The 25,768-nt window shown below is 39.0% G+C and overlaps 3 protein-coding genes across 5 annotated transcripts in view; 2 read left to right on the top strand and 1 right to left on the bottom strand.

Annotated features, from left to right (window-relative positions):
• LOC145468667 (neogenin-like) overlaps positions 1 to 25,768 on the top strand; it is a 114,450-nt gene that overhangs the window by 83,704 nt on the left and 4,978 nt on the right. The gene's annotated exons all lie outside the window — the stretch shown is intronic.
• LOC145467381 (tyrosine-protein kinase Mer-like) lies at positions 1,914 to 23,890 on the top strand. Of its 3 annotated transcripts, none has more exons than XM_081450940.1 (7): positions 1,914 to 1,973; positions 2,303 to 2,452; positions 3,102 to 3,276; positions 3,724 to 3,831; positions 4,924 to 5,244; positions 5,666 to 5,941; positions 22,422 to 22,967. In XM_081450940.1, the coding sequence occupies exons 3-7, from the start codon at positions 3,246 to 3,248 to the stop codon at positions 22,829 to 22,831; spliced, it is 1,146 nt and encodes a 381-aa protein (XP_081307066.1). In that variant the 5' UTR covers positions 1,914 to 1,973; positions 2,303 to 2,452; positions 3,102 to 3,245; the 3' UTR covers positions 22,832 to 22,967. The 3 variants fall into 3 exon arrangements, with proteins under 3 accessions (XP_081307066.1, XP_081307067.1, XP_081307065.1); XM_081450941.1 differs by lacking the exon at positions 1,914 to 1,973 and having other exon boundaries at positions 2,189 to 2,452; positions 22,422 to 22,736; positions 22,889 to 23,890; XM_081450939.1 differs by lacking the exon at positions 1,914 to 1,973 and having other exon boundaries at positions 2,189 to 2,452.
• On the bottom strand, positions 15,060 to 17,469 carry LOC145467411 (uncharacterized). Its single transcript, XM_081450969.1, has 2 exons — positions 16,306 to 17,469; positions 15,060 to 16,120 (listed from the first exon to the last, which is right to left on the bottom strand). Exons 1-2 carry the CDS (start codon positions 16,418 to 16,420, stop codon positions 15,309 to 15,311), a joined length of 927 nt encoding a protein of 308 aa, XP_081307095.1. The 5' UTR covers positions 16,421 to 17,469; the 3' UTR covers positions 15,060 to 15,308.

The raw sequence follows: 25,768 nt of genomic DNA, 5'->3' as shown, positions 1-25,768 counted from the left end.
ATTTTGTCTTTACAACAGGTGTTTTAGTTCCCAATGTTCCGGTGAGGATCACATTCCTGTTATACTCACGGGAAGATTGGGAACTAAAAACACCTGTTGTAAACATAAAATGGCCGTGGCATTTATCAATCCTTCCCTGGCTGCCCGGATCACGTTTACTGTTCATACATGTATGTGTGCCTGGAGTTGTCCAAAAGAGTGCTTCTACAAACGGTCGCAGCCTTTTGTAACATGACTTTAGAATTTACAGTGGAACATGGCTGCAGTCGACTACGCGGTCACATCAACACAGTTAACTACTTTTATAAAGGCTAGTTGTGCCGGACTTGTCTTTGTGTGACGTCAGAGTTAACAGCAGTCAATTACATCGTCAGCGTTAACGGTTCTTCGGGTTACTATTTGGTGACATGACGTCAGACATAACGGCAGAAAGTGGCTACAGTTGACCGCTTTGCTATCACAACAATACCACTAAGTTATACATTTCTGACTAGCTTTGTAGTTGACAGTCCAAGTTATCTGGTCAAATCTGGCTTACGCATCATGAAGATATTTCTTTGCTTTTTAGTGTTTCTTTTTTTCCCTAAAATCTTTCAATCTTTCTTAATCAAAACAGATCACTATCTTGAAAACTGTGTTTACAGAAAAAAATACGAACAATCGGCTCCTCAACCGCCATCTACTACAAAAGGCCTTTTGATGGCAAGTGCGAACGGTCACCGTGTTTAAGAACTATATTAGATCGTGCGACGCGTTTTATCTGTAGACCAAATTCTAAGGGATGTTTTTGAAACTAAAATATCCCGAGAAACTCATCGCCTCGAACATCAACGGTCTCCAGTAACCTCCACACTTGACTCGTATGCCATAGGGCAGTCCTTTACAGATCAGTATATATGCCTTACAAGGATCAGAAATCTGCCGACATGGTTCACAGACAACTTCACGACCTTAGAAGAAAACAAAACAATCATGATTTGCAGCCTTAAATTTAGAAGCAGAAAGATTAGGGAAAAAAATGAGGAATTTAAGTGTGAACTGTGAGATGCAAAATATATCGGCTACACGTGGCGCTACCTCCATCAACGTGTACAGGATCAGAAGGAAAAAAAAAGACATTCAAGGACGGACATAATGTAAAACCGCTGGTGAACCTTTGTGAGATTTTCAATATCCCTAAGGGATGCCGGGGCAAGCTTAAGTGTTGAAATTTTGCGATGCTCAAAATTAGACAGAAATGTCCGGAACTGGACACTCATAAGACTCTATTCGCGCGAAACGTTTCGTATCAGTTAAGGACTTGCTTTTACCCTCTTTGAATGAATGAATTTTGTCAGAATTCCATTTCTGAATATATAGCATTATAGGTCACTTATTTTAATTTCTTTTCAATTCCACAATCATGACATGACGTCGTCGAGACGTCATGTAACGTGCTTATCGTTAATTTTCTTTTTCTTCTCTTTTAGTAATTAATATAATCTACATGTTTTTCATTATAAAGGACATTTTAAATTAAGAAAGAGAGAAAGTTATGGACAGAGAAACAGTTAAATTTTCCGAAATGTTGATTACCCCAGTGGTCTCCTGATAATTTCTAAATGTCAGTTTTGCAGGTATCTAGGCTTGAAGTCAGCCTTCAGAAACCTCTGCAGGTGTCTCGAACAGACATATTACTTCATATCAGGTTGCATGCAGATATTGGTACCTTCAATTCCCAGTTGGCAGTTTAATGTCTTTCCGGGAAACGTTTGGAATATTAAGTTTTTCTTTCATTCTACCTTTAGGCAGGCAGTGTCTGGGCTTTAACACTTTAATCCTGCATTGCTCACAACGTGAATAGATAAACAAATAAATGACAACAATAGAAATAAAGATATGTAAGGTAAGTGAACTTGGTATCAGGGCTGACAACGAAATGGCTTAAGATGTATAAATGAAGGCAAGCCCCGAGGATCAAGCACGTCATACAGGTAACTTATAATATCAGCCGTAGAGGATTGTGTCTTTTATATTTATCTATCAGTAATTTTTTTTTATTATTATTTTCTTTTAAAAATTGAAAACCATAGAAAAAATTAAAATGCCATCTCTGAGGTTTAATTACCAGCTATATGATAAAATACACCGTTGCTATGGCACCATCAGACAGGTGGTTTATTGAGCAGTGTGACAAAGTACGGTGCCTCTTTTCCGTCGAAATAACCCTTTTTAGCATCAGTTGAAAGTTGAAAGTTTTATCCTTAGAAGACCCAAACGTGTTGAAATCACCACCGAAATAGGAATTTTGCTCTAAAATCAGCAATTAAAGAACAAAGGCAAAGGCAAAGACAAGAACGCAGTTAAATATCAGGCTAAGACAGATGCCAGTGGTTTCATTTTCTGGCAGGTGGAAAGGAATACTGTTAATGTCTTTGACTGAGAGCTTTAAGATTTGACGCGATTAAAAAAGGTAAGCAAGTACTATTTTCTTCTCTTAAATTTCAATTTTTTTTTAGAAAAATCTTAAGTTTGGACGGCGACCGACAATCTTTGCTTCATGTTGAGAAACATTATTGCTGACGGTTGTTCTATAAACTTATTATCATCATGTTTGAAAATTTTGGAATAGATGATTATTGCAAAGCAAGCTTCCGTAACTGTTGACTGTCGTTTCATCGTGTAAAGCATGAGACTTATTATTTTAAAGTACAAATTTATTTTGTCCGAGTCTGGCGTAATGAGTACCACGCTATTTAATCAAACGTCATATAGTCCCGTTGTGTACCCGTGCAAGAAACTGTTGGGAGGGAAGCATCTAAGTACATCTTTCCAACGTCCTAGAGTGTCAAATAAAATGTCGAAGCATTTTAACATAAAATTTAATGAAAAATAAAAGCTTTTAAAATAAGAGCCGTATTTCCAGATCAACTTTCTAATCATAATATTTAATTAAATTGTTCTCGTTAAATTGTCAGCATTGATAGAAAGACGTCATAACTCCCAGTCGCCGATAATCTTCGCGCAAAGCATTTTTTCTCTTTTTTTATAGAGAGATTTTATAATGATGAGCGCTTCAAAGGAGCTAATCTATATATTTTTTTTTTATATTTTTGTCTTAGAAATGTTTCCAATGTGTATGCTCAGCAGCTGTTTAAATTATTAAGATAACTTAATACAGGAAGTTGAAACTTGGGAATAATCGGCATAAAGCATTAACTGTGAATCGTGCATTTTCACAAAGACAAGAGCATCTTCTTCCCGGCATGACATTTCACAGATCAACAATTTTTACAGGTATGGTTTTCAAATAATAATAATAATAATAATAAAAAAACAATTCCTGCTGTAACGTTTGCTCGTAAGCGACCGCAACCACTTTTAGAGCTAAAAGTTTCGAATTTTCTTTTGTTCTTATCCTCCCGTAAGCGATCTCTTGACAGGTAATAGAGCGGAAATTTTGATAATATGGTGTTGTGATGTTTTTGGATTTCTGGGTAGTACTAGAGACGGAAGTTTCTCAATGGGAAGTACCAGAGTTTATCTTAAAATTGACTTATCGCATGAAAACATTCAAAACTTGGGGTAAGTCTCTTCAGTTACCATATGCTAATTTATTAAAACAAAATACCTTTCAAGCAAATTGTGGTAGAAAGTTTAGAGATTCAGTACCCAATCAGTTGACCGTGTTTAGTTAGTCAGTAACATAATGTTGATTGTTTTTTTTGTTTTTTGTTTTTTCAGAGGAAAAAGAGAAGAAACGAAGAATCGTCATGCTGTTGGTTATGGCTTTATATGTAATCGTCGTTGATGCAGAAATTGGCTGTGTCGCTGTTGAATATCTACATAAATGTGAGTGATACAGAACTAGAAAATACTCATCTTGAATTAGGGACTACCTTTTCTTGCTCTTCTACTCTTTGTTAAAACATTGAGCACAAAAATAGTAAAATCGTTTAAATTCACTTATGAAATTGTGTTTCTCTCCAATCCTCCCCACCCCTTAAGCAAAACAAGGGTATGGTATTCTTCCATATATAATTACCTTTTTTGATGTTTTGTTACGCGTTTTGTTTTTATTGTTATTCCTTTTACAAAATTAAATGCCATTCATTTGGGAAGGAAGCTCTTGCAATGAAGGGAAGGCGTTTTTAAAGTGTGAAAACAGTCCTGGTCATGCCATCATAACAAAGTGTTTTTATCCGTTTTAAAATTACGGCACATCCCCTGAAATTCCTTCCCGCAAGTCGTGTCGACTGAAAAGTAGTCTGACTTTGTTTGCTTAATTCTGTGTAACGAACTGTGGGAAAGAGATACCAGCATCAATCCAGTGCTAGTGTTGGGGAGTAAAATTCCAAACTGACTTCATGGAAGAAGGGCTAATTAAGAAAATGATTTATTCTAAGGAAAAAAACTAAAAACAGAGTAACAATGTAGTTTGGTTTCTTTGCCAGTGTATTTCTAAGCCAGTTAGGTCTCATGGTGGTGGCCTCATAGTTAGTACGCTCGACTCCAGACTCCGGATCGAGCGGTCCGAGTTCGAGCCCTAGCCGGGGACATCGTGCTCTGTTCTTGGGCAAGACACTTTTCTCTCACAGTGCCTCTCTCCACCCAGGTGTACTATTGGCTAACGGCTGGGGATAACCCTGGGATGGACTAGCATCTCATCGAGGGGAGATTAGAATATTCGTAGTCGCTTTATGCTACAGACACCGGGATAAGCTCCGACCTAATGGGTCACTTGGCTCGTATGCAGACTTTACCTTAGGTTAGTAAAAAGGCACAAAAAGGCTTCAATAAGCAAACGTTGCGAAATACAGGATTTAACGACTCCTTACTTTAGAAACTGACCCTTATGCAGTTTGTATCGAGTTTAAGAAAGTGCTATTTATTTCAAGGCTGTAAAGCGAAAATTTGATTAATAGAGAATAAAATCTCTACCAGATCCTAAAGCTCCTTCCATGTCGCTGAACATTTTGGAATTTCCGGGTGAGGACGTCCTCCCAATTGGCTACGACATAACAATCATTTGCACCAGTAACTCTTCAAAGGGGGGAAGTCATCAGGCTGCTCAACCTTATACGATCCAATACTATTACAACGAGAACTACGATGACTATATAAAGGATTGCGATGGCAGCGGAGAATCACTGGTATGCAAGCTTTTCATTCAAAATGCCAGTAAGAGCGATTCGGGTAAATATGAATGCGTGTCAGAGAATAGCATGAGATGCACGAAGGATAAACTCACATTGAAATTTAAAGGTAAGTCGTGACACTACCCCGTGATCTGTTGTTGTTATAATGGCGTTCTTATAATTCAACGATTAGCAAAGTATTAGCCATTAGTGTGCTGATTAAACGGGTAAAACTACTTCCGTTTTCAGCTAAACAGCAAATCACTATAAAGTACGTCGTCGATGACTGCGCGACGACGAACTGACAGAGACGAACATGCTCAGTTCCTTGCAAGTGTTATGAACTGACTTCTAGTCGTCATCGTCGTCGTCTTCCTCTCATCGTCGATGCTTAAGTTCCCTAATTAAAAGCCCCAGGTTAAAACGTCTTGCTTAATTTGGAGTCATTAAATTTGGGTAATTGCATTTTGAATGTTTTGTCCTGATGATTTATACGAGATTAGATCTTAATTAAGTGTCATTAACAGTGGAAAGTATTTTAAATGCAGACCCATTACCACCATATTTCAATGTCGATCTTCCAAGTCAGAGAAACTTTTCCGCGGGAAGTACAGCGAATCTGAGCTGTCACGCGTCAGGTATCCCCCGCCCAGTCATCACGTGGTTCAAGGATGGTCATCGCGTGCCAAGCTTTTCTGTGAAGGAATTTAAAGGTCACTCCATACTAGCTTTTGACTCTATTCGCCTGAACGACCAAGGGAAGTACTGGTGCGAGGCAAACAGCACTGAAGGCTGGAACAGATCATCTAGTGTGAGTTTAACAGGTACATGTGCTTACAAAGTACAGGGTTGTTACTATCAGTATAATTTAATGAAGAAAACTCCCCGTAGGAAACCGCACCCTAAAAGCCGTACTGCATTGGCCTGATGGAAACACAAATCTAGCTGTAGACGGAATTATGGAGGTGCGTTTTAAAAGATATGGAAAACAATCTCTATGAAGCTGTGAGAACTTCTGGCCACGGCTCGTGTTCCCGCAGCATTTCTCCCTCCCCAACTTCCACTCGTGTTTCTATAACTTGGTGTATGGGCAGAAAATGTTTTCTATTGCTTAAACGTTGTTGAGTTAAATCAAGTACCTTGTAGTGACATTGTCAAATACTCTTCATAAATCAGTACATTTATTAAAGTAAATTTTTGCTTTCAAGATGCTGTAATTTAATGAGTGGGTAGACTACGAGTAGTCCCTCTTTCGCTTAGTCCGTCGTGCGTGACGCGAAAAAAAAAAACGCGAGAAAAAAATGGCCGCGCGAAATCCTGGGGGCGAGAAGAACGGCTGCGCGAGATCCTGGGGGCGAGAAGAACGCGAAAGGAGGGACTACCGCCTAAGCCCAAGAGTTTGCCCTTTCACGGTTAACTGATTTTTTGGTGTGAAATTTCCAATCTAATTAAGCGTATCCAATCGAATTCCTTATCTTGACGTCCTGTCATTATCGGCTGTCGTCGACAACCCCGAGAGATGCCTAGGAAAATAATCGCTCAAATGTCAAGTAGCGGTGCCAAAACATGTCGTGAAGGATGTCTTTCTCAAGCGATCGCAAAACCCCCAAAAAAGCTGCGAAAGGAAGACCAACAAAAGAACAATCGTGTAACGATTTTTGCCGCGTTTGTAGATGCAACTTTAAAAGTTTTTACGGCGATTTTAAACGTAGAGTTTCGACGGAGAATTTATTTGAGCTGTCCAAACGAGCGGGAGTAGAAAAATGTCGTCTGGCTGATCTGGTCACAGAACTTGGTTTTTCTTGTGAGAAAAATGTGGCTGAATCTAACAGAGTGTGCGCCAAATGTGCCACTAAAATTCGGAACGCTTCAGAACTTATGAGGTATCTTAAGAGTGGATTTCTTGTCTCGCAAGAGCATCCCATGCCATTGCCATGACTTGTTCGCCTATTGCAGCGGAATGTTTTAGCGAAGGTCCGGTTCGCGGCCTCATTCAGCGAATTCTGGAAAAATTGGCAGGACCGACTCACCGAAGGAGGATGGAATTTCAAAACTTGAAGTAGAGTCAAGGAAAGCATCAACGGCCAGACGATTCCATTTCTCATAGGTTTGCAAATGCGACCCGGCAAGAAATTTCTGAACTCATGTCCGCGCAGGCAGTCGAGAAACCGGCAGTGAAAGTTGTTATTCCAACTGGTGATAACACGTACTCCTTTCGTTCAACACCAGATGCCGCAACGGCTGACATCGTAAAAAACATCTGCAACCGAAATTGGAAGCCAGTTGTGAACGCGACGTTTGTGCACGAAGAACTTAAGAAGGAACTCTTGTCGTCGCTCGCCAAACACTTGGCTCGTGAAATGACCGAGTACACTCGTAGCGAGAGCATGCTAAAATTCAGTACTCCGTCAGAACTTGCATGCTTCTCTAATCGCAAATTGGTGCACGAAATAAAGGTCTTTTGCCCTTTGTGGTACACGTGCATTACAGGGGCCGCATGCGTCGATCCGTCTGATGAGAAATTCGACGAGAGCATAAATTCCCTGGCATTAGCGACTTCTGCAATTACACGCCTGCGAAATCCACGAATGTCTGCTCATGCAAAGCGAGTTTCCACCGTTCTTGTCCTCAGTGGGGAAAAAGCGGCCGATTTCACGCGTCTAAATCGGCTTGGAATTTGCATCTCACACGGGCAGGTTGCTCGTGATCAAGCCGAGGTGGGAAGAAATCATGATTCTAAAGTATTGCTATGGAAAAAGGCGATTGAAGAGAGGAATGGCACGTTGTCGCTGATTGAGGAAATTCTTGGCCAGCAATTACTGGATGATATTATAGATGTCTCTAAGTCATCTCTGGAGAGCAAGATTTATTATTCTTCTCAGGCATTCGAGAAACTTATGGATCTGCTGGCTGGTTGTGACGCAAGAAACATCAGCAAAGTAGATCTTAAAGAGGCTAAGTGTAAGCTGCTCAAGGAAGAGCCAGTGTCTTACAGGTAAAACTGATGACTTGAGTTTTCTGCGGCTTTTCTTTGAATGTCTATTCCCCGCAAAAATCCACAATCCGTGCGCTTATTAAGGCCAAATCCGTCGATCCGAAAAACCTAGTCACCCCCTTCCTTGTTCTTTTCAGAGAGCAATTCTTACTCTATACTCTATTATAATTTCTTTTATGATATAGATAGGACCCTTTATCATGAGCCTCTGGCTCCGGGGACTGGGAGACCACCCTCTGTGTAATTTGACATGAAATAAAATTGTTTTATCTTATCCTATCTTATCTCATCTGCGCACACTCTGATTGGTCAAAAAACTCATGTTTTATCAGAGTATAAAGCATAGACAAAGCGCGTTTTATTCTATTTTTTTTGCCTATATCATAAAGCAAGTGAAGACGCCTAAGCCGTGTATTACACTGTGATAAAACACTCTGGACATTCGAGAACACTTGAGAAATGCAGAAAACACTTGCCTGCGGTTCGTGTTTTCTACATTTCCCTCGTGCTCTCAAATGCTCGTCGTTTTTTATCACAGTGCAATACACGGCTTAGGCCTCTCCACTTGCTGAAGTAAATAGCCAACTGGTCTGCCTCCTGCCAGTTGGGATTTTTGTCAAGTTTCCGTTTAATTTACAATATTTGTTTGCTTTTGTCAGTGTCTACAGCAGTGCTAAACCACTTCGACTCTTAAATTAAGTGATTTATTTATTTTGTTTTATTTCATTTACAGAATTGTTGCTGACAATCTTGACTTCAGTCTCTCAGCTAGAATCCAGACCAGTAAGTTCCGGAATCAGTCAATTCATTGGACACATCACCTGGCTATTCGCGATAGGGTTATACTAGACCCCAGCTCAGGCCCATCTGTCTTCCCTACAAAAGGCCAGTGCAAGATTGCAGATCTAGAGCTTTCGGAATTACTACCAAATGTAGAAAGTAACCTTGCTGTGGAGAGTGATTTTCTTGTCTTGGTTACACGAATGGTTGTAAAGTTTGTGCCAGCTTTTACAATGTTCAGGGATGTAGTCATTCACCATACTCCTCACCAATATAGCCACGAAATGGCCAGAAAGTCTGATGTGGTAAGAATTATTTGTAAAATAGGACAAGAATGGTTTTTTTTTTCAGAACCTTACCATTTTATTTACCCAGTATTTTACCAACTTAATCCATTACCTTGTCCAGTTTATCAACCTTACACTTCACAACAAAAATGATTGATAACTTTATAAATTTTATACATTGTAAAAATTCATTCAGCAAAGTTTAAAGGTAAAAATGAAGCAACCCATGACTTAAACAATTGAAAAATAATTGATGTAGTAGGTAGCCTACAGCAGTTGCAACTGGTGTCTCAGTTCACAGGTATTCAGTAGATTAAAGAAGTAGTTATTGGTTGTGGAATACATAATTATGTTAATTTAGTTGTTTATTCTCAATATATTTGAAGTGTTTCCTTGGTTTGGAATTCTACAATACAAATATTTCTGGTGAGATGGCACAGTACTTGATGTCTGTCCAAGAAAAGTATGTGCCACAACTGACCCAAGGTGATAGCAAGATGATTCTTCAACCAATCTTTTTGGATGGTGACCAGTTAACTGAGGAAAGGGCTAGGAATGTTCAGTGGGTGTTTCAAGATGATGATGATCAGTTTGATAGACTAGGGGGGTTGGATCCCACTCATGCAGACTGGCATGCCAAGGTCAATTTATACAAGGTAAAAAATCTGTCATTCCCCCTTCATGTTATTATCAGATGTATTGTCATCATCATCATCATCATCATCTTATGCCTGAGATAATTGGAGAGAGTTAATTTTCTTGTCTGGATTTTTAAATAAAACAAATGGATGACTAGTATGAAAGTTTACATCAAATTTTAAAAAGAAAGAGGGTATTTTCAGGATTCCTATATTTCTATGGAGAAATTATGCCAAAAACTTTTAAGTGGTCAGCGGTTGATTGGTCAGCGGTTGGTGTACAAGATGGCGGCAATTTTGTGAGCTCTGCCAAAACTGTTGTATCTTCAGTATTTTTTTATGTTATATGTTGTTCTAGTCGCCTTAATCATGTCAGTAATTACAGCGGAGGCTTTGGAAGCCATCCTTGACAAAAAATTAGCACCACTGAATCAGAAAATTGAAGATGTTAATCTGTCCATGTCCCTCATCAACGAGAAATACGAGCATATGCTTAAGAAATTCTCTACCTTTGATGAAGAGAGGAAGGAACTTACTAATGTGAACCAGGCCCTTAAAATGGAACTTCAAGCGACCACTAAGAAACTGCAAGATTTATCTGCGGCCCATAATGATCTAGAGCAGTATGTTCGAAGGGAATGTGTGGAAATTCGTGGTATACCACTTCCAAGTAGCCAGTCAAAGGAGGATACAAATAAAATACTTCTTAAAGTCGCTAACCTGATGGATGTTGATATCGAAGATCGAGATATCTCCATAAGTCACAGACTCAGGAACAGCGAGTCTTACAAAGGGAAGGGTAACAAATGCCCACCAATTATTGTCAAGTTTGTGCGAAGGATAACCAAGGATAAGTTTTATAAAGCCCGAAGGAAGTTAAACGATCTTTCAACTACGGATCTTGGTTACCCAATTGCCCAGAGAATCTTCATCGCAGAGAGTCTCACCCAGAAAAATAAGGAGCTCTTCAAGGAAGCTTACCAAGTGAGGAAGGACAAACAGTTCAAGTATATTTGGACTTCTTCAGGGAAAATATTCTTTCGTAGAAATGATACCAGCCCTGTCCTCCCAATAATGGGCATGAATGACCTTGTAAAGATCAAGGGATGAGCTTACTTTTCATCGCATTCTTCATCGTAACTCAAGTCATCTCCCAGCTAAGTATAGCTTATATATTAAGTTTACTTTATGAATAGTAATTTACAAAGTAGGACCCAAGAATATAGTCTATTACCTCGCCTGGATATAAGCTCATCAAAATCAAATATACCTTATTTAACCAGATCTGATATAGATCTACATATGCCATGTGAGCTAAACTTTAACTATTATACTTCTGAAACTTTTAATAATGACAATGACAATGACATTATTGAATGCTTTAATGGGAAAAATTCCTTCTCAGCACTAAATTGTAATATTAGGAGCCTTTCTGCCAATTTTGACAATCTTGTAAATCTGTTATCTGAATTAGCCTTTACATTTTCCTTGATAGGTCTCACTGAAACCAATATTAAACTTAATCAAGATCCTATAGTAAACATTACGTTATCTGGTTATCATTATTTATCACAAAAGCTCAACAAGCTAACCGTCTTCGATCCCGAACCCATGCCAGCAGCTATTGACTTGTTTCAGAAGTTGAATGGAGACAAGTTCTTTTCGAAGATCGATCTTAGCAAAGGATACTGGCGAGTTACAATACCAGAAGTAGATATTCCTAAGACGGCCTTTGTTACCCCAGATGGTTCCTATGAGTTTCTGAAGATGCCTTTCGGCATGGTGAATTCTGCGGCTACACTGAAGCGTGGAATGAAGAAATTGCTCAAAGGCATGAAGAATGTCGAGTTTGACTGGGATGATATCCTGGTCCACACCCGTACATGGGAGGATCACCTTAAGATCCTCCGAAAGCTGTTTAGGCCCTTAGCTCAAGCTGGCATGACGATTAGACCGAGCAAGTGTATCTTTGGTGTTGACAGCATTGATTTGCTCAGCTATCAATTGCAGCAGGGTTTGATTGGTCTCCATGAGGATAATGTCGCCAAAATCAGAAAAGCTTCGAGACCAACAACCAAGAAGCAGGTTGGTTCCTTTATGGGACTGGCAGGATATTACCGAGATTTCATCCCAAACTTCGCTGCTGTTGCAGCTCCCCTTTCTGACCTTACACGAAAGGGTCAACCAAGTAAAGTGGAGTGGGGTGACGCCCAGGAGAAAGCCTATCGAACCATCAAGATCCTTCCCACTAGTGATCCAATCTTGCGACTACCAGATCCTGAAAAGACCTTTGTTCTAAGAACGGATGCTTCAAACTACGGGATCGGTGCAGTTCTGATACAAGAGCATGGAGGCAAATTGTTTTCTATCTGTTACGTAAGTAAGAAGTTGAGTGATGCAGAGCTTAATTATTCTACGATAGAGAAAGAGTGCCTAGTAGTCGTGTGGGGTATCAAGAGATTCCATATGCATCTGTATGGTGTGCGCTTTGTACTACAGACCGATCACGAGCCTCTCAAGTATATGAACAGTGCAAAGTTCACTAACAACCGGTTGATGTGGTGGGCTATGTTCTTACAGAGTTACAATATGAAAGTGGAAGCTAATAAGGGATCAGACAACGTGGGAGCTGATTAACTAAGTCGAGTGCTGGAGTAAGCTCATTGCTGGAATAAGTGTATACTGCCTATCCACATAGACAATTTTTGGTTGTTATGCAGAAATTTTGTAAATTTCTTCTCAAAGAGGGGGTTATGTTACGAAAAATTGTCTAAGTCAATTTCTAGAACAATCTAGAACCGGATGTCATTCAGCCGTGACCGATTTGTATAAGAACATTCCAGAACATTCTGATCCTTATGTAATTACTCAGATTAGAAATTGTGTCAAACTACTTAATTTAGTTCCAAATAGAAGTTTCTAGAACTTTAAGCCTCATGTATATTAGAGCGAGAGGTTCTGCTGTAAGAGAGATTGATTCAAATTTGAAGAAGCTTAGTGCTGTAAATTCGCGAAGTTACCTTACGGAAATAAATTAGTTTGTTGCTCTTACCGGCGATCCTGAGTTCTGTCTGGAAACAACCTTGCTCTACAGCAATACTCGTAACACCCACCTTTGCTGAAGATATCATCAAATGCTTGTTATTTTAAGATAGGTTATTTGAGAAAAATAAACGTCACGCTAGTGGCCTTATTTACGCCAGAAAGTTGTTTGCTCGCAGTGTTTGCTTAACTTATTAAACGTGCTTCAGCAAACGAGCGCGACGAGAGCAGTCCCCAAACCCTTCCGAGGAGTAAAATGGAACGAGATAAAATGTTGTTTTCGCAATAGTAAAGGTACCAATTAATTATAATTTCCTTGTTTATTTTCTATCTTTTTAATTCAGGCATCACCAAAAGCAGCATGGAAGTGAGTTAGTTACCACTAGTAGTAATGCAAATGATGCCACAAATCCAAAAGAGAAGGAAAGCAAGGAGGATTATAAATTCAATTACCACAAAGCAAAGATGCGCTTTGGCCTCCTTCTAGCTGACCTCAATGATTCCATCCGCGAGGGGGATGGAAAGCGTCTCGTCAATTTGTACAAAATTGCGGTTCTGCTGTACAAATACCATGGCCATACAAAGTATGCTTATACTACCCTCCTGTTCTTGACCAAGGTAAAGTCAGTCTTACCAGCAGAAAGAGCAGAAAGCTTAATTGCAAACAGATTTTGCAATAACCATGGCAAACCTGGCAAAAACATTTCTATGGATTTGTTCCTTGAACACGAAAACAAATCTGTTAAGTCCTACACTGATCTCTTAGGGTCCAACTTCAAAGAGGAGTCAGCCCAAAGAGTAGCCAGGGCAACCGGAATCAGATTTTGTTTAGTGTTGATGTGGACTGCAAGGAGTCCAAAGAAGTCGCCAATCGATCACAAACTGATCCAACAGAAGCTGTTCAGCAAGTCGAGGCTGACCTGTTAACTCAAGATGTTTTTATTTACACTCCAGGGAGAGAGGGCTATCCCTCCTTTCCAAAAATTAGTGCTAACCTTGTGCGTGGTATGGACTATAGGGACTTGTATCAATGGATACGAACCAGGCGAGATAAATGGGCTAAAATTTATGAGCATTAATTTTTTATTCTCTTATGGTCTCCTACATGAGAGATGAACAGGTACCAATAATTTACAGCTTGTTGTTTGTTATTACGAAAAATTGTTATATTTGCCATAAATACATGGTGCACCGACAACATGGTAACAAAACTGTCTGTTAACAAAAGTGATTAATTTTTGGATCCAATTATTTATAAGTGGTTGTTTCTAGGTAGCGTAAACTGCCGCTTAAAAGCCCTGGGCTTATACAGCTTTGTAAGGGCTTTTAGATGGGCTTATAAAGGTGGTGTGGGGGGGGGGGGGGCCCTTAGTTTTTCATACTGGTAGATAAGCTTTAAATCATAATAAAAAAATTCAAAACAAGTAAAGCTAATGGAGTTGGGGCTTGTATCCAGGGGGGCTTAAAACCGATGTATTTTCTGGTTTACAGTTAGGTGGGCCTATATCCTGGGGGGGGGGGGGGTTAAGTGGGTTTTACAGTACACAGGTACAATTAACAAAAAATTGTTTTAGTTAGCTTAAATACATGGGGCCCAACAGGATGGCGGTGCACAATCTCGGTTCACAGTTTGTTAGCATAAGTGAATCAATTTTGCATCAAATAATTTACAACTAGTTATGTGTAACTATAGATGTAATATAGTAACAACAAATTGTTATATTTAGCTTAGAAATACAACGTCCCCCAAGAGGATAGTTGTGAACAGTCTGTGTTTAAAGTCTGTAACAAAAATGAATCAACTTCTGCTTCAAATAATGTACAACTCGTGCGTAATACCGAAAAATATGTTATATTTAGCTTAAAAACATTCTGGCCGTCCAGGATTGCCGTTCACAGTGTACTTAGAATCATTGATTTTATACCTCGAATGGTTTTGGATACCGTGAGAAAGCATGATAGAAAATAACAAATATATGGTACAAAAGTATGTAATAACTGATTATGTATGAATTACAGATAGTTGGAAATACACACTTTCTTCACTCCATTAAAAATGACAAAATTCTGGATTTTCACTGCCACTGTCTGAACTGTCAAAATATTTCTCTAAATAATGGCTGTTGTCATCTACATTGGATTCTGAGTCAAACAATAAACTATCCACTGTGGAAATTAATAACATTGTCATCAGCTTCAGTGTAAACAATGTCTCCAAATATATCTTGGAAAATGTCTAGAACAAAATGAGCATGTGCAGTAGAGAAAACTGGGAGTGTTGAAATAATATCATCCAAATTAAAAATACTGGCAGCATTGCTAACTATCTCCTTGATAAGTTCATCCGTAAAGGCATGGGTTGATCCTAACAGTGTTGTTGTACCATTGTTCAAAAATGATTGAAACTCCTTCAATGCCTCCTCCAATACTGATTCATCTTCTTTGGAAATTACCCGTGTTTCCCTTGGCTGACTTTCCTTTGCACATTTTGCAAATGGAGTGTCCTCACAACTGCAATCTTCATCATTGCATCTGCATAAGGTTTTGCAGTTTGAGCAGCAATTGTGCAATGGGGATACACTCTCAACCGGTACATCAAGTGCTGCATAAAAGCTTTCCTTAAGCAGTCCTTTGTTCTTGCAAAATTCTTAACGGCAGTCCCGCATTGTGCTAGTTTTTGGCCAGATGTTATAACAACATTATAAGCCTGCTTCCCATCACGGCCAGCACGACCAGATTGTTGAACACGATCAATTATGCTCCGAGCTGGGCCCAGGTGGATCACGTAGCGAACATCAGGAAAGTTCACCCCCGTGCCTAATGCTGAAGAAGCAAGCACAATCCGGACATTTCCAGAATTAACTTTAAATGAATCCATTACTCTTTCTTTGTACTTCTTTAACGTCATTGAGTGAAATATTCCAATTATTCTGTTGGCTGGTGTCTTGGGCTGGCCTGGCACAAACACATGATCCTGGAGCATGCGAAGTAGGTAAACAAACACAGCTGCAATTTTATTGTATGTGTTGCAGAATATGATAGTTTTTGGGGTAGAAGGTCCCTGTTTCTTTGCAAGGTCTACCAGCCACATCAACTTGTCCAGTTCTTCTGCTTTTTTCACCAGCTCCACATGGTACATTATGTTTTTCCTGTCAGGACTCACCAGTATTTCTTTCGTGTTTACACTCATGCATAGCAGCTTCTTTATTTCGCCTGCCAACTTTTTGCCAGCTGTTCCTGTCAAGGCCAGTATTGGTGTTCCTGTTAAAATAAAAAAAAAGTTTTGATAAGTGCAGGAAATTAAAACCTTTCTACTGTGTGTGAGAAGTGTGACCTCAATGTATTTCAATGGCTCCACAGGCAATGCATAAATGTCATATCCTGCATAGTTGGGAAGTCGTTCACGTAAAGGAACTAAAACAGTTAAACAGGATCATGAGCCTTACCTTGTTTGCAAAGTGATCTAAGTGTTGCCAAATTACCATAATCTTTTCGGAAGGCAGGCATCCGTTTGTTTCTCTTCGTTTGATCGGTCCCCCTGACAGACAAAGAAAAAATCATAAAAGAGGTAAACAAGAAGCGAGTACATGAACTTTACTACAAATTGCACAAATACATCGACCAACACACGCTCTCAATACATCACCGAGAATATATAAGCTCAATCTTTATAAATGTAAGTATATCTATTTTTTAAATCTTACCATGATTCGACCGTGTGAGATTCATCGACAAATACCATTTCGATTTCGGGTCCTTCGTGCTCAGATTTCAACAAATCTTGGAATTCTTTTGACAGGCATCGCTTGGCAGAACAAAAATGAAGCGGCACTTTCGTTGGGAAATATCTGCCATGCATTTTGGATCGTTCTCCTTCAAATTAACGGCAGGAAGGCCAAGCTTTGTCAGCTCCCCGACTTGTTCCTCGACTATGCTGTTGAGCGGCGAAATCACAAGAACGCTCGCATTCGAGTTTGAGGATTGCTTTGCCAAACAAAACACTTGATATATCAAGCTCTATCCGAAGCCTGTTGGCAGAATCGCGAGGACATCATCGCCTGCGAGAAGCGATTCCAAAGCCCCGATTTGCTCCGGTTTCAAGGAATCTATGTTCGGAAATCGAGATAAACAGTCCTGTAAAACGTCACCCATCGTAATTATTGAAGCATTTCGAGTGTTGACGACCCGTTGACATCTGGTTGTCAACGCTCCGGCATTAGCCAATCATATTTTTGCGTTGTGAGAGCAACGCATAATTCAAACTCTTGGGCTTAGGCGGTAGTCCCTCCTTTGGCGTTCTTCTCGCCCCCAGGATCTCGCGCAGCCGTTCTTCTCGCCTCCAGGATTTCGCGCGGCCATTTTTTTCTCGCGGTTTTTTTTCGCGTCACGCACGACGGACTAAGCGAAAGAGGGACTACTCGTGAGTGGGGGACGGCCAAAAGCGGATGACTCGACGGGATTCCAATTTGGCTTATGACAGATTACACACGGGCTTGGTAGATGACGAGAACCGATATTACAGTTTTAATAAATTCCTGGAATGAAATGACACAAGATGATTCCGCACTGTCATTTGGTCAATTTTATTTCCATCACATTTTAACGTTCAGTCAGACAACTTTAGTTGCGTCTTTGATAAAAATCTTATGCCTACTAACTCGTTTATTATTGTCAACAACAATGACGCAATAAATAATTAATTGTAAACATTTGCCATCTTTCATGGGTCTTAATATAACAAACATGCTGTCATGGGAAAATTTAAACTGACAACACACACGATAACGAAGTCATAAAATTTGGTGGTTATAGCTCGAATTGTTTAAAAGCTTGACCAAGTTCCAGCCAAAGTCAAGACAGTCTAAACGGCGGTAGCGCAGTACAGCTGTTACCACCTTCATCTGTGACTGCCTGACTAAACTAATGCATGATTTTAAGCAATTATCGAAATAAATTCAAATATTAATATACATATATATATATATATATATATATATATATATATATATATATATATATATATATAGTTAAGTGTAAGATGAGGCGTCATGAAGCAAACTTCTAACTGTTCCGACTTTTAATGTGACGTTTCGGCCTTCGGCCTTCTTCAGATTGGAACAATATTTACAAGTTAAAAAACAAAACGTTAAAAATCCTCCTATATGATGAACAGTGGTAGCAAGACTTCAATTCCTCGTTTTATTGCGACAACGCTGTTTCGTATGGTCAAAGAATGACCACACTCATCAGGCAATATCAACGAATGACCGTTGAATTTCACGAACTGGCAATTAAAAGCTAACTTTAGGCTGCTATGAGATATAAAAACAGTTGCTATGATATGGAAAAACAGATGCTATATGGCATTGAAAAACTGGCAATAAAAAGCAGTTGCTATGGGATTTAAAATCTGAAATTACGTGTTACTTAAAGATTGCGTTACTTGGTCACAAATTTCTTGAGTAGGTATCTGTTTCTGTGGGGGCACGCACTTGCTAGTTCGTTTCGCTTGTTTAAAGTACACAAACTCTTCTTACAGATAAAATCTTAAAAGTTGTTGTCACTGACTTAAAAATCTTAAAATAGACGTTTCGACTAAAATACTATAACCTTCTTCAGTGATGAAATGAATGTTAATGGCGTCTAAATGTAAATGAGATGTTTATAAGAATGTGAGGAGCTCGCTAGGGATTATTTTAGCATTTTGTAAATGTCTGGAATATGCGCGTGGTCATTAATTGAGTTCGGTTCGCGAATGGAATGCCACGCTTCCAAGAACAATCTACGCGACCACAAGGGACAGCGGTCTATGACCTTGACATTATTAAAATCAAATGCGTGGTTGTTTTTCATACAGTGTTGCGCCAAAAGAGAGTTCTTGTCACATGTGAGGACGGCTCTTTTATGTTCTTTTATTCTGGATCTCAGTGCTCTGGATGTTTGACCGATGTAAAGTTTTTCACAGCTTTTACAATTGATTTTATATATGACACCAGTTGACAGGTCTTGATCAAATTTGTCCTTCGGTTTCTTCAGGATCGAACCAACCGTTTTGACGGGTTTATGAGCAACATTTACGTCGAATTGTCCCAAAGTTCTTGCAATTTTTTCAGAGATTCCTTGAAAATATGGCAAAGTAACAAAGCCTCTGTGGCTTTGAAGCTGATTATTTTGGTTATTTCTGATTATTTTGATTATTTCTGATTATTTTTATTATCTCTTTTGGCGCAACACTGTATGAAAAACAACCACGCATTTGATTTTAATAATGTCAAGGTCATAGACCGCTGTCCCTTGTGGTCGTGTAGATTGTTCTTGGAAGCGTGGCATTCCATTCGCGAACCGAACTCAATTTATGACCACGCGCATATTCCAGACATTTACAAAATGCTAAAATAATCCCTAGCGAGCTCCTCACATTCTTATAAACATCTCATTTACATTTAGACGCCATTAACATTCATTTCATCACTAAAGGTTATAGTATTTTAGCCGAAACGTCTATTTTAAGATTTTTAAGTCAGTGACAACAACTTTTAAGATTTTATTACTATGCCTGACTACAACTACAGTATCTTCTTACAGATGATCACAAATTTCTCAAAAAGACATAAATTACATTTGTTACTAATGTTGCTATAAGGTCTGCACTGCTTGATGATTCTCCACTTGATGATGAAAGGTTTTTTGTTGTCTTTGAGTGTCCAAATGTGTTTAGATAGCTCAGTTTCGTTTCTCTTGTTTTGGTGTCGAAAGGATGCTGTGTGATTCCTGTAGCGCTCTTTAAAATTTGTGGCGAGGCCCACGTATGATTCTGATGATGCTTGTGTTGTGGTTGTGGCTTGGCAAACTACATTTTTGTGAGGCATTTTCCGTCCAGCGGGCATTGGTCTTTTTTTCTGCAGTTGCATTCTTTGACGTTTGTTTGTTTTGACCTAAATTTTCAAACGAAATTGAAATACAATGCCACGTGGAAGCGGAACAATTTACAAACCATAACAACGCTGACACTTGATATTTTTATTGAAAACAGCTCACGTTTGGTCGATGGATTTCTTAATTCTTGTAAACGGCAGAAGAGTTTATTCGTTTATTATTGTATTTAACTGTTACCCGCTGACTGGAGAGTGCCTGTGTGGTAAAGTCGTCACAGAAAAAAAAGAAGTACGACGTCTTCTAATTTTTTTACCCGTCAGAAATAATCACATTCGTCGAAATTAAATAACACTTTCAAACTGTGGTGTTGAGCAATTTTAAGACGTTCCAGGTATTGAGGCATGTCTAACATTTACCCTTACTAAACACGTCCTTGACTTAATACGTGAGCTAACATTATTATTGTGGAAATGTGAAAAACATTTGCATACAAATCTGTCAGACGGTTATTAATGAGCGGAAGATAATTGTTAGAATCATGTGATCGACAGAATTAAGAACTAAATGCACGCTAAAGGGAAGAAGGCTGCCCATCCAGTTCCTAGGATGGATTTCAAAGCATTTTTTCCATTCTTCTTCCTTGTACCTCTCGCTCAGGCAGGTTAGTTGTTTTATGCAGTTTCACGACGAATGCGCTACATCATTGTAAGGCGTTTTGATATTGTCAAATTTACATCGATTATGTACTTGTGTGAACGACGGTATTTCTGACGGATTATATATTGCCTCGTAACTTTTGATGAAAGCTTTATTGGTGTCGGTGAGCTTCCGGGTCCGCCAGTATAGTGTATAAAAAGGAACAGAAGTCCCCGAAGAGGACATGTGGTTACTGGACAGTATAACTAACTACAGTGGTGCAAAAGCAGTTACGGAGTTTTGGTTTTATTGCAAAGTATTGTTTTAAAATTTGACTGGTCGAAATATATGTTTTCTACATCAGTATACGCAACATTAGGGACCTTGATATACGAGGACGGGAAGGCCACGACGGGAGTGGCACTGGACGCGGGAACCTGTCTCGTCGTATTGCCAAAGACAAAATGCTTGGGAAGTGTATTTTCAACATTTTCATATAGGACGGCGACGTCAATAGCTTGAGCTTCATAAAAGCTTCACAAAACCAATGAAACTCTTTAGCTTCTTTGCAATGAGCCTGGATTCTGTAGCCTGTTTCTATATTTAATTGGTTATCTCCTGGGTATTTCTATGCTAGACATGCGTCGACTACGATATACATGTACAAAGTGACAAACTGGCCTAAGCGCAAAGTGAAATGAAATTCATGCTAATGAATGTTGATTCACGAACGATATCTAAACTCAAAGTAAATCGGACAAAAATCCTCGAGAGAGTGTCATTCAATAACGTTATGTGGAGAGCCACTGGGTGTCTAGCACGAATCAGCCACGCTGCAAATGCTAAGTCCTGCCTCAAGCTGCGGCCTTCCGCTGATTAGGATTACGGCTCCATCTTCAACTCTAATCGTTCCATCATCTAATACATTGTTTATTTATTTATTAGTTTTTACTTTTATATTCCAATGTCGCATGTAGCTTCATTCAAACATTCCGATGGTACATTCAAGAAAGCCTCTTCGATAATTGAAAGCCTTAGTTGGAGAAAATCTCTTCCAAATGGAACAGGCAAACGGGCGGCTCTGGGACCAAACGCTATGTTTAATATGTCTGACATTTGAAATCGCCTCTACTAGATGTTCTGAAACAGATATCACTCGTGGTTTTTCGTGAAATGATGTCATCTACAATCTGCTACTCATGGCAATACCAACAACTACTTGTACCTGGAACACTCCATTTCGTAGAGGAACTTTATAACTATTCTGCTTAGTCATTTTAATTTATTTCAGGCCACGAGAGTCGGAAGTAGGTTGAATTCCAATTAAATTTATATGCTCTGTCACTGACTATGTTCAGAAGGGTTTGTTAGAGCTTTTCGTTTTTCGCGCCCTTTCACAAAAACCAACACTTCTAAATTCCAATTTGCTCTCTAAATATTCCATGGTTGCTCATTCTTATTCATTTGCAATTCAACTTCATTTTACTGGATGTTTGATTAACTGCAATAATTGCAGTTGTGCCAGAAGAGACAATAATTAGTGTGTAATAACAGTCGTTGAACGAAGACAGTGCCTGCTGACATGCCAGTACACTGCTTTGCCACCGGTGTTCGAAATGCAGTGGGAAAAAGATGGAACTGTGATTGCAAGAAATTATAGTGCGGAAAATAGTGAATCACGAGAGACCATTCCTCAATACAAAGATTACCAATTCAAATAAAATTGTGAGGGTTTTTGTTTCTTCTAGGACTCTTAGTTCATGGTTTCTCAAAGCAAAACACGCCCTGAATAACAACTGATTTTGTATCTGATGAAGTACAAACGTCATTAATAACGAGACCGTGATATCATCAGTAAAAGTGAAAAAAAAAAAAAACTGGTTTTATTTGTTTGCCGAGACTAATTGCCAGTAGAAATTTCAGAACATTTTTCTTTTCACTTGTACCTTGTACCACTTGTACCTATTTCTACCTTTTGGGTAATTGCTAATGAGCTTGAATTGTACATTTGAATGGTTGTTGAGAAGTGTATATCTTATTAACTCTACAGTGGGACCAAACCCACCATTGAATGTGTCAGTTGACTCAAAGAGCTCACGAGTGGTGAATATTTCCTGGATTGCTGATTTTGATGGGAACAGTGTAATTCAGAACTACACAGTGAAGATAAGTAGAGATAATGAACAGTTTGTAGATGCTCTCTGTCAAGGGTCCCTATCAGATAGTTCCTGTGTGGTGGTCAGTACAAGTGCTTCTCTTGGAAACCTCTCACCTTGGACATTATATTACTTTAAAGTGTTTGCAAGAAACAAGATTGGCATTAGTGATGAGAGCTCTGTGGTGAATGCTACCACAGATGAAGAAGGTGCTGTATGCAAACAATGTAGTTGTTTCAATGTTTACGTAACATTTGTATCATCCTTAAATTACTCAGGTGCTGATATTTTAATGATGAGGTGAATCAGTTCAAACTTTTGTTACTGATTACTAAAGGCATGGTGTAATTCCTTTTTACAGTTCCAAGTACTGCTCCAATCTTTGATGTGACTGTTGTCAATTCCACTGCCGTTAATGTCTCTTGGCAGGTATTGTAATGATACACGTATTGGACTAAGCATGAGGTCTAAGTAAGGTGACTGGGTCTCAAGTTAGCCTTTTTGCATGTTACCCTACTGAAATACAGTTGAGGTTCATAGTCACACAAAAAAGGATGAAGTCAACATCCAGCCATCTTGAACAAAAAAAAAAGACTAAAATGGTCAATTAATGATGGCATTACAGAAGAACACCATTAATATAGGATATGCAGTGGAATCCCGAGTTTTGGAACCTTTAAGGGAAACGAAAATTGGTTCGAAAAATCGGAGAGTTCAAGAAATCGGGGGTAAAATTACAGCTTTTGACTGAAGAGGGGAAACGACTTTCGGTTCGAGTCATCGGGAGGTTCGAAAAACTAAGGGTCCGAGAAATCGGGATTCCTCTTTGTAGGATATGATTTATCTTGTGTGCCTGTGTAGCTTCCCATAATTAAGTTAACTTTGCAGTGTTTAATTCCGACTTGATCAATGCCATTTGATGGGTAGCTATGGAGAAAACTGTTTGTGTGGAATCTCACTGAAGACAGTAGATCCTCAATTAGGACAAAAATAAATCAGGTTGACCCAAATATTTAGTTGTTTGAAAGAATAAAGGCTTCTTTCAAGTTGAGGAGCATAGAGAATGTCGGCAATATTTTGTTACGTGAGTAATGAATTAGCGCTCTACAGCCCAGGCCAATACACTAAATGTTCCCTCGTGGACAGCGAATCACATTACATGTACATCAGTGTTTCACATGGCATCTTGCAATCTCAGTCTTATTACTGAACAGTTCAAACAAAAATCCCAGACATTGAAAGTACTTTCCGAACTCCTGATGTGATTGACAATGATTGCTTGAAACAATTGACCTGAATTGATATGAACCCTGCACAGAACCCAAAGAAACCTCAGCATGAGATCCATCATGCAATATTTAAGTCTGCTATTGGTGTATGTGTTTATTACAAAAAAATCACTGTTCGTGTTGCCATGTTTTTTCTCAATGCTTTTCATTTCTTTTTATTATTACCGTATTTAACAAATAAAGAAACCTCCACTGTGCTCTGTTCTAGCTTGTAAAGCCATCAGGAAGCAGTAGAGCGCGAAAGAAGTGCAGGGAAAACACGAGAAATAATCGAGTGCTTCCCCTTCCTCTATCGTGTTTCACCGCTTCTTCCGTGCTTTACAACAGAACAGGGCAAAGTCAAGGCTTCTTTATTTGTTTTATGATAAAGAATCCATTAATTTTCCCATACATTCAGCTAATCTTTTCAACCAAACTTTATTTTCCAAACGAAGAAAAGTGGCCTGCATCTGTTCTCTGAGGAAGCACGCTCAAATAAGCCAATCACAATCCTTATTAGAATTTCTCAAATAATTTCATTGTCTAATGAAAATGCGAAATGCTGAGCTGTATTTGAAAGGAGCCACAGTTATTTACGGCTTCAGCAAGATTGCCCGAACTAACGTCAAAGTTGAAAAGACGAAACCGCTCATATCGTTGAAAGCTTTTTTATTGTTGATTACATTCATCAAGGTGATTCCTCAGAATTGAATTGGGCATCCCTACTTCGCACGATTTTCGCGTCACGAGCACGTGTACATTAGCGCGTGCACATACAGTACACAACCTCGAGAGATTTCCTTAAGCTAAGCCCGACAGCGAAATAAATCCTCGTTTCTTCTTATATTCTTTATTACGTAATTGCGACGTGTAATTTATCATCTCCAAGAGAAACGTTTTTCAAAAAAATCGTTCGGAAGGAAAATATATACAGCTAAAAGCGTGCACAAAACCGTTACATGAGGATGCAAATTATGACCTTGAAAACAACGTCTTCAGAACGTTTAGAGTCGATTTCGTTTAAAACAGTGTGAATGTTCCAGAAATTGTATATTACATTGTTCCAAATGGTCGAGACTTTCTACTTATTAAGTTTTTCATGAAATATTTTCCGCTACCGAAAATGGAACGTAAACCGATGAAATAACGCTCATGATTAGGCATAAATGGGGTAAGATTGGCCCATCATATCGCTTTTGCGAGCATGGTGACCTATCTTTTTTATTGTATTTTTTTGAAACAGTGCTTGGTAGGGAACGTTCAGAGAAAGTTTTTTGAAACAAAAACAAACGTTCGCCAGTTTTTATTTCTGAGGAATCACCTTTATGTTACAACCATGACAGACTGCACACTAACGGGAAGGTATTTTACATGAAATCGGAAAGGTTTAGAATTATAGTACCTGCCTGTTCAAAACTGATGAATTCTTGAAGTGTGGGATTAACCTGGTTTGCTAATGCCTACTGTTCAAAACACATTTTGTTGCGCTGGCGCGTTGAAGGCATCTGCACAAGTTCATGCGATCTGAAATTACCGGGATAAACAACGGTCCTAGATTAGTCATCCTGAAAGACATAGGCAGGCGAGCTCCATAAACTTAAACGAAACCAATATTCGCTAATGCAGCGACACAATGTGCAGTAGTTTTCTAAAGTAATTATTTTAATGGATCGTTTATGATAAACTAATGTGTTCCACTATCTATTCACGGAAAACGTGTGGACCAAAGTTAAGGATTTACAGTGTAGTTTCGTTTTTCAGGTTGCCTTCGTGAAAGTTTAACTTAAATTGTCCACCAAATATTAAAAAAAAATATATACCTAACACCAAACTGATTTCTTTGTTGTAATATTAAAAAGAAACACTTTTAAAGGCGAAATTAATTCGTGAGCGGTCAGTCCATCTTAGTGGTCCGTATTGCAAAATTCGGACCATTCAGGAAACCATTCAGCATTTTCCGTTTCAATGCCATG

Source organism: Orbicella franksi, chromosome 14 (genome assembly GCF_964199315.1).
Source record: "Orbicella franksi chromosome 14, jaOrbFran1.1, whole genome shotgun sequence".
NCBI lineage: Eukaryota > Metazoa > Cnidaria > Anthozoa > Scleractinia > Merulinidae > Orbicella > Orbicella franksi.
This window is presented reverse-complemented; position numbering and strand designations above follow the sequence as displayed.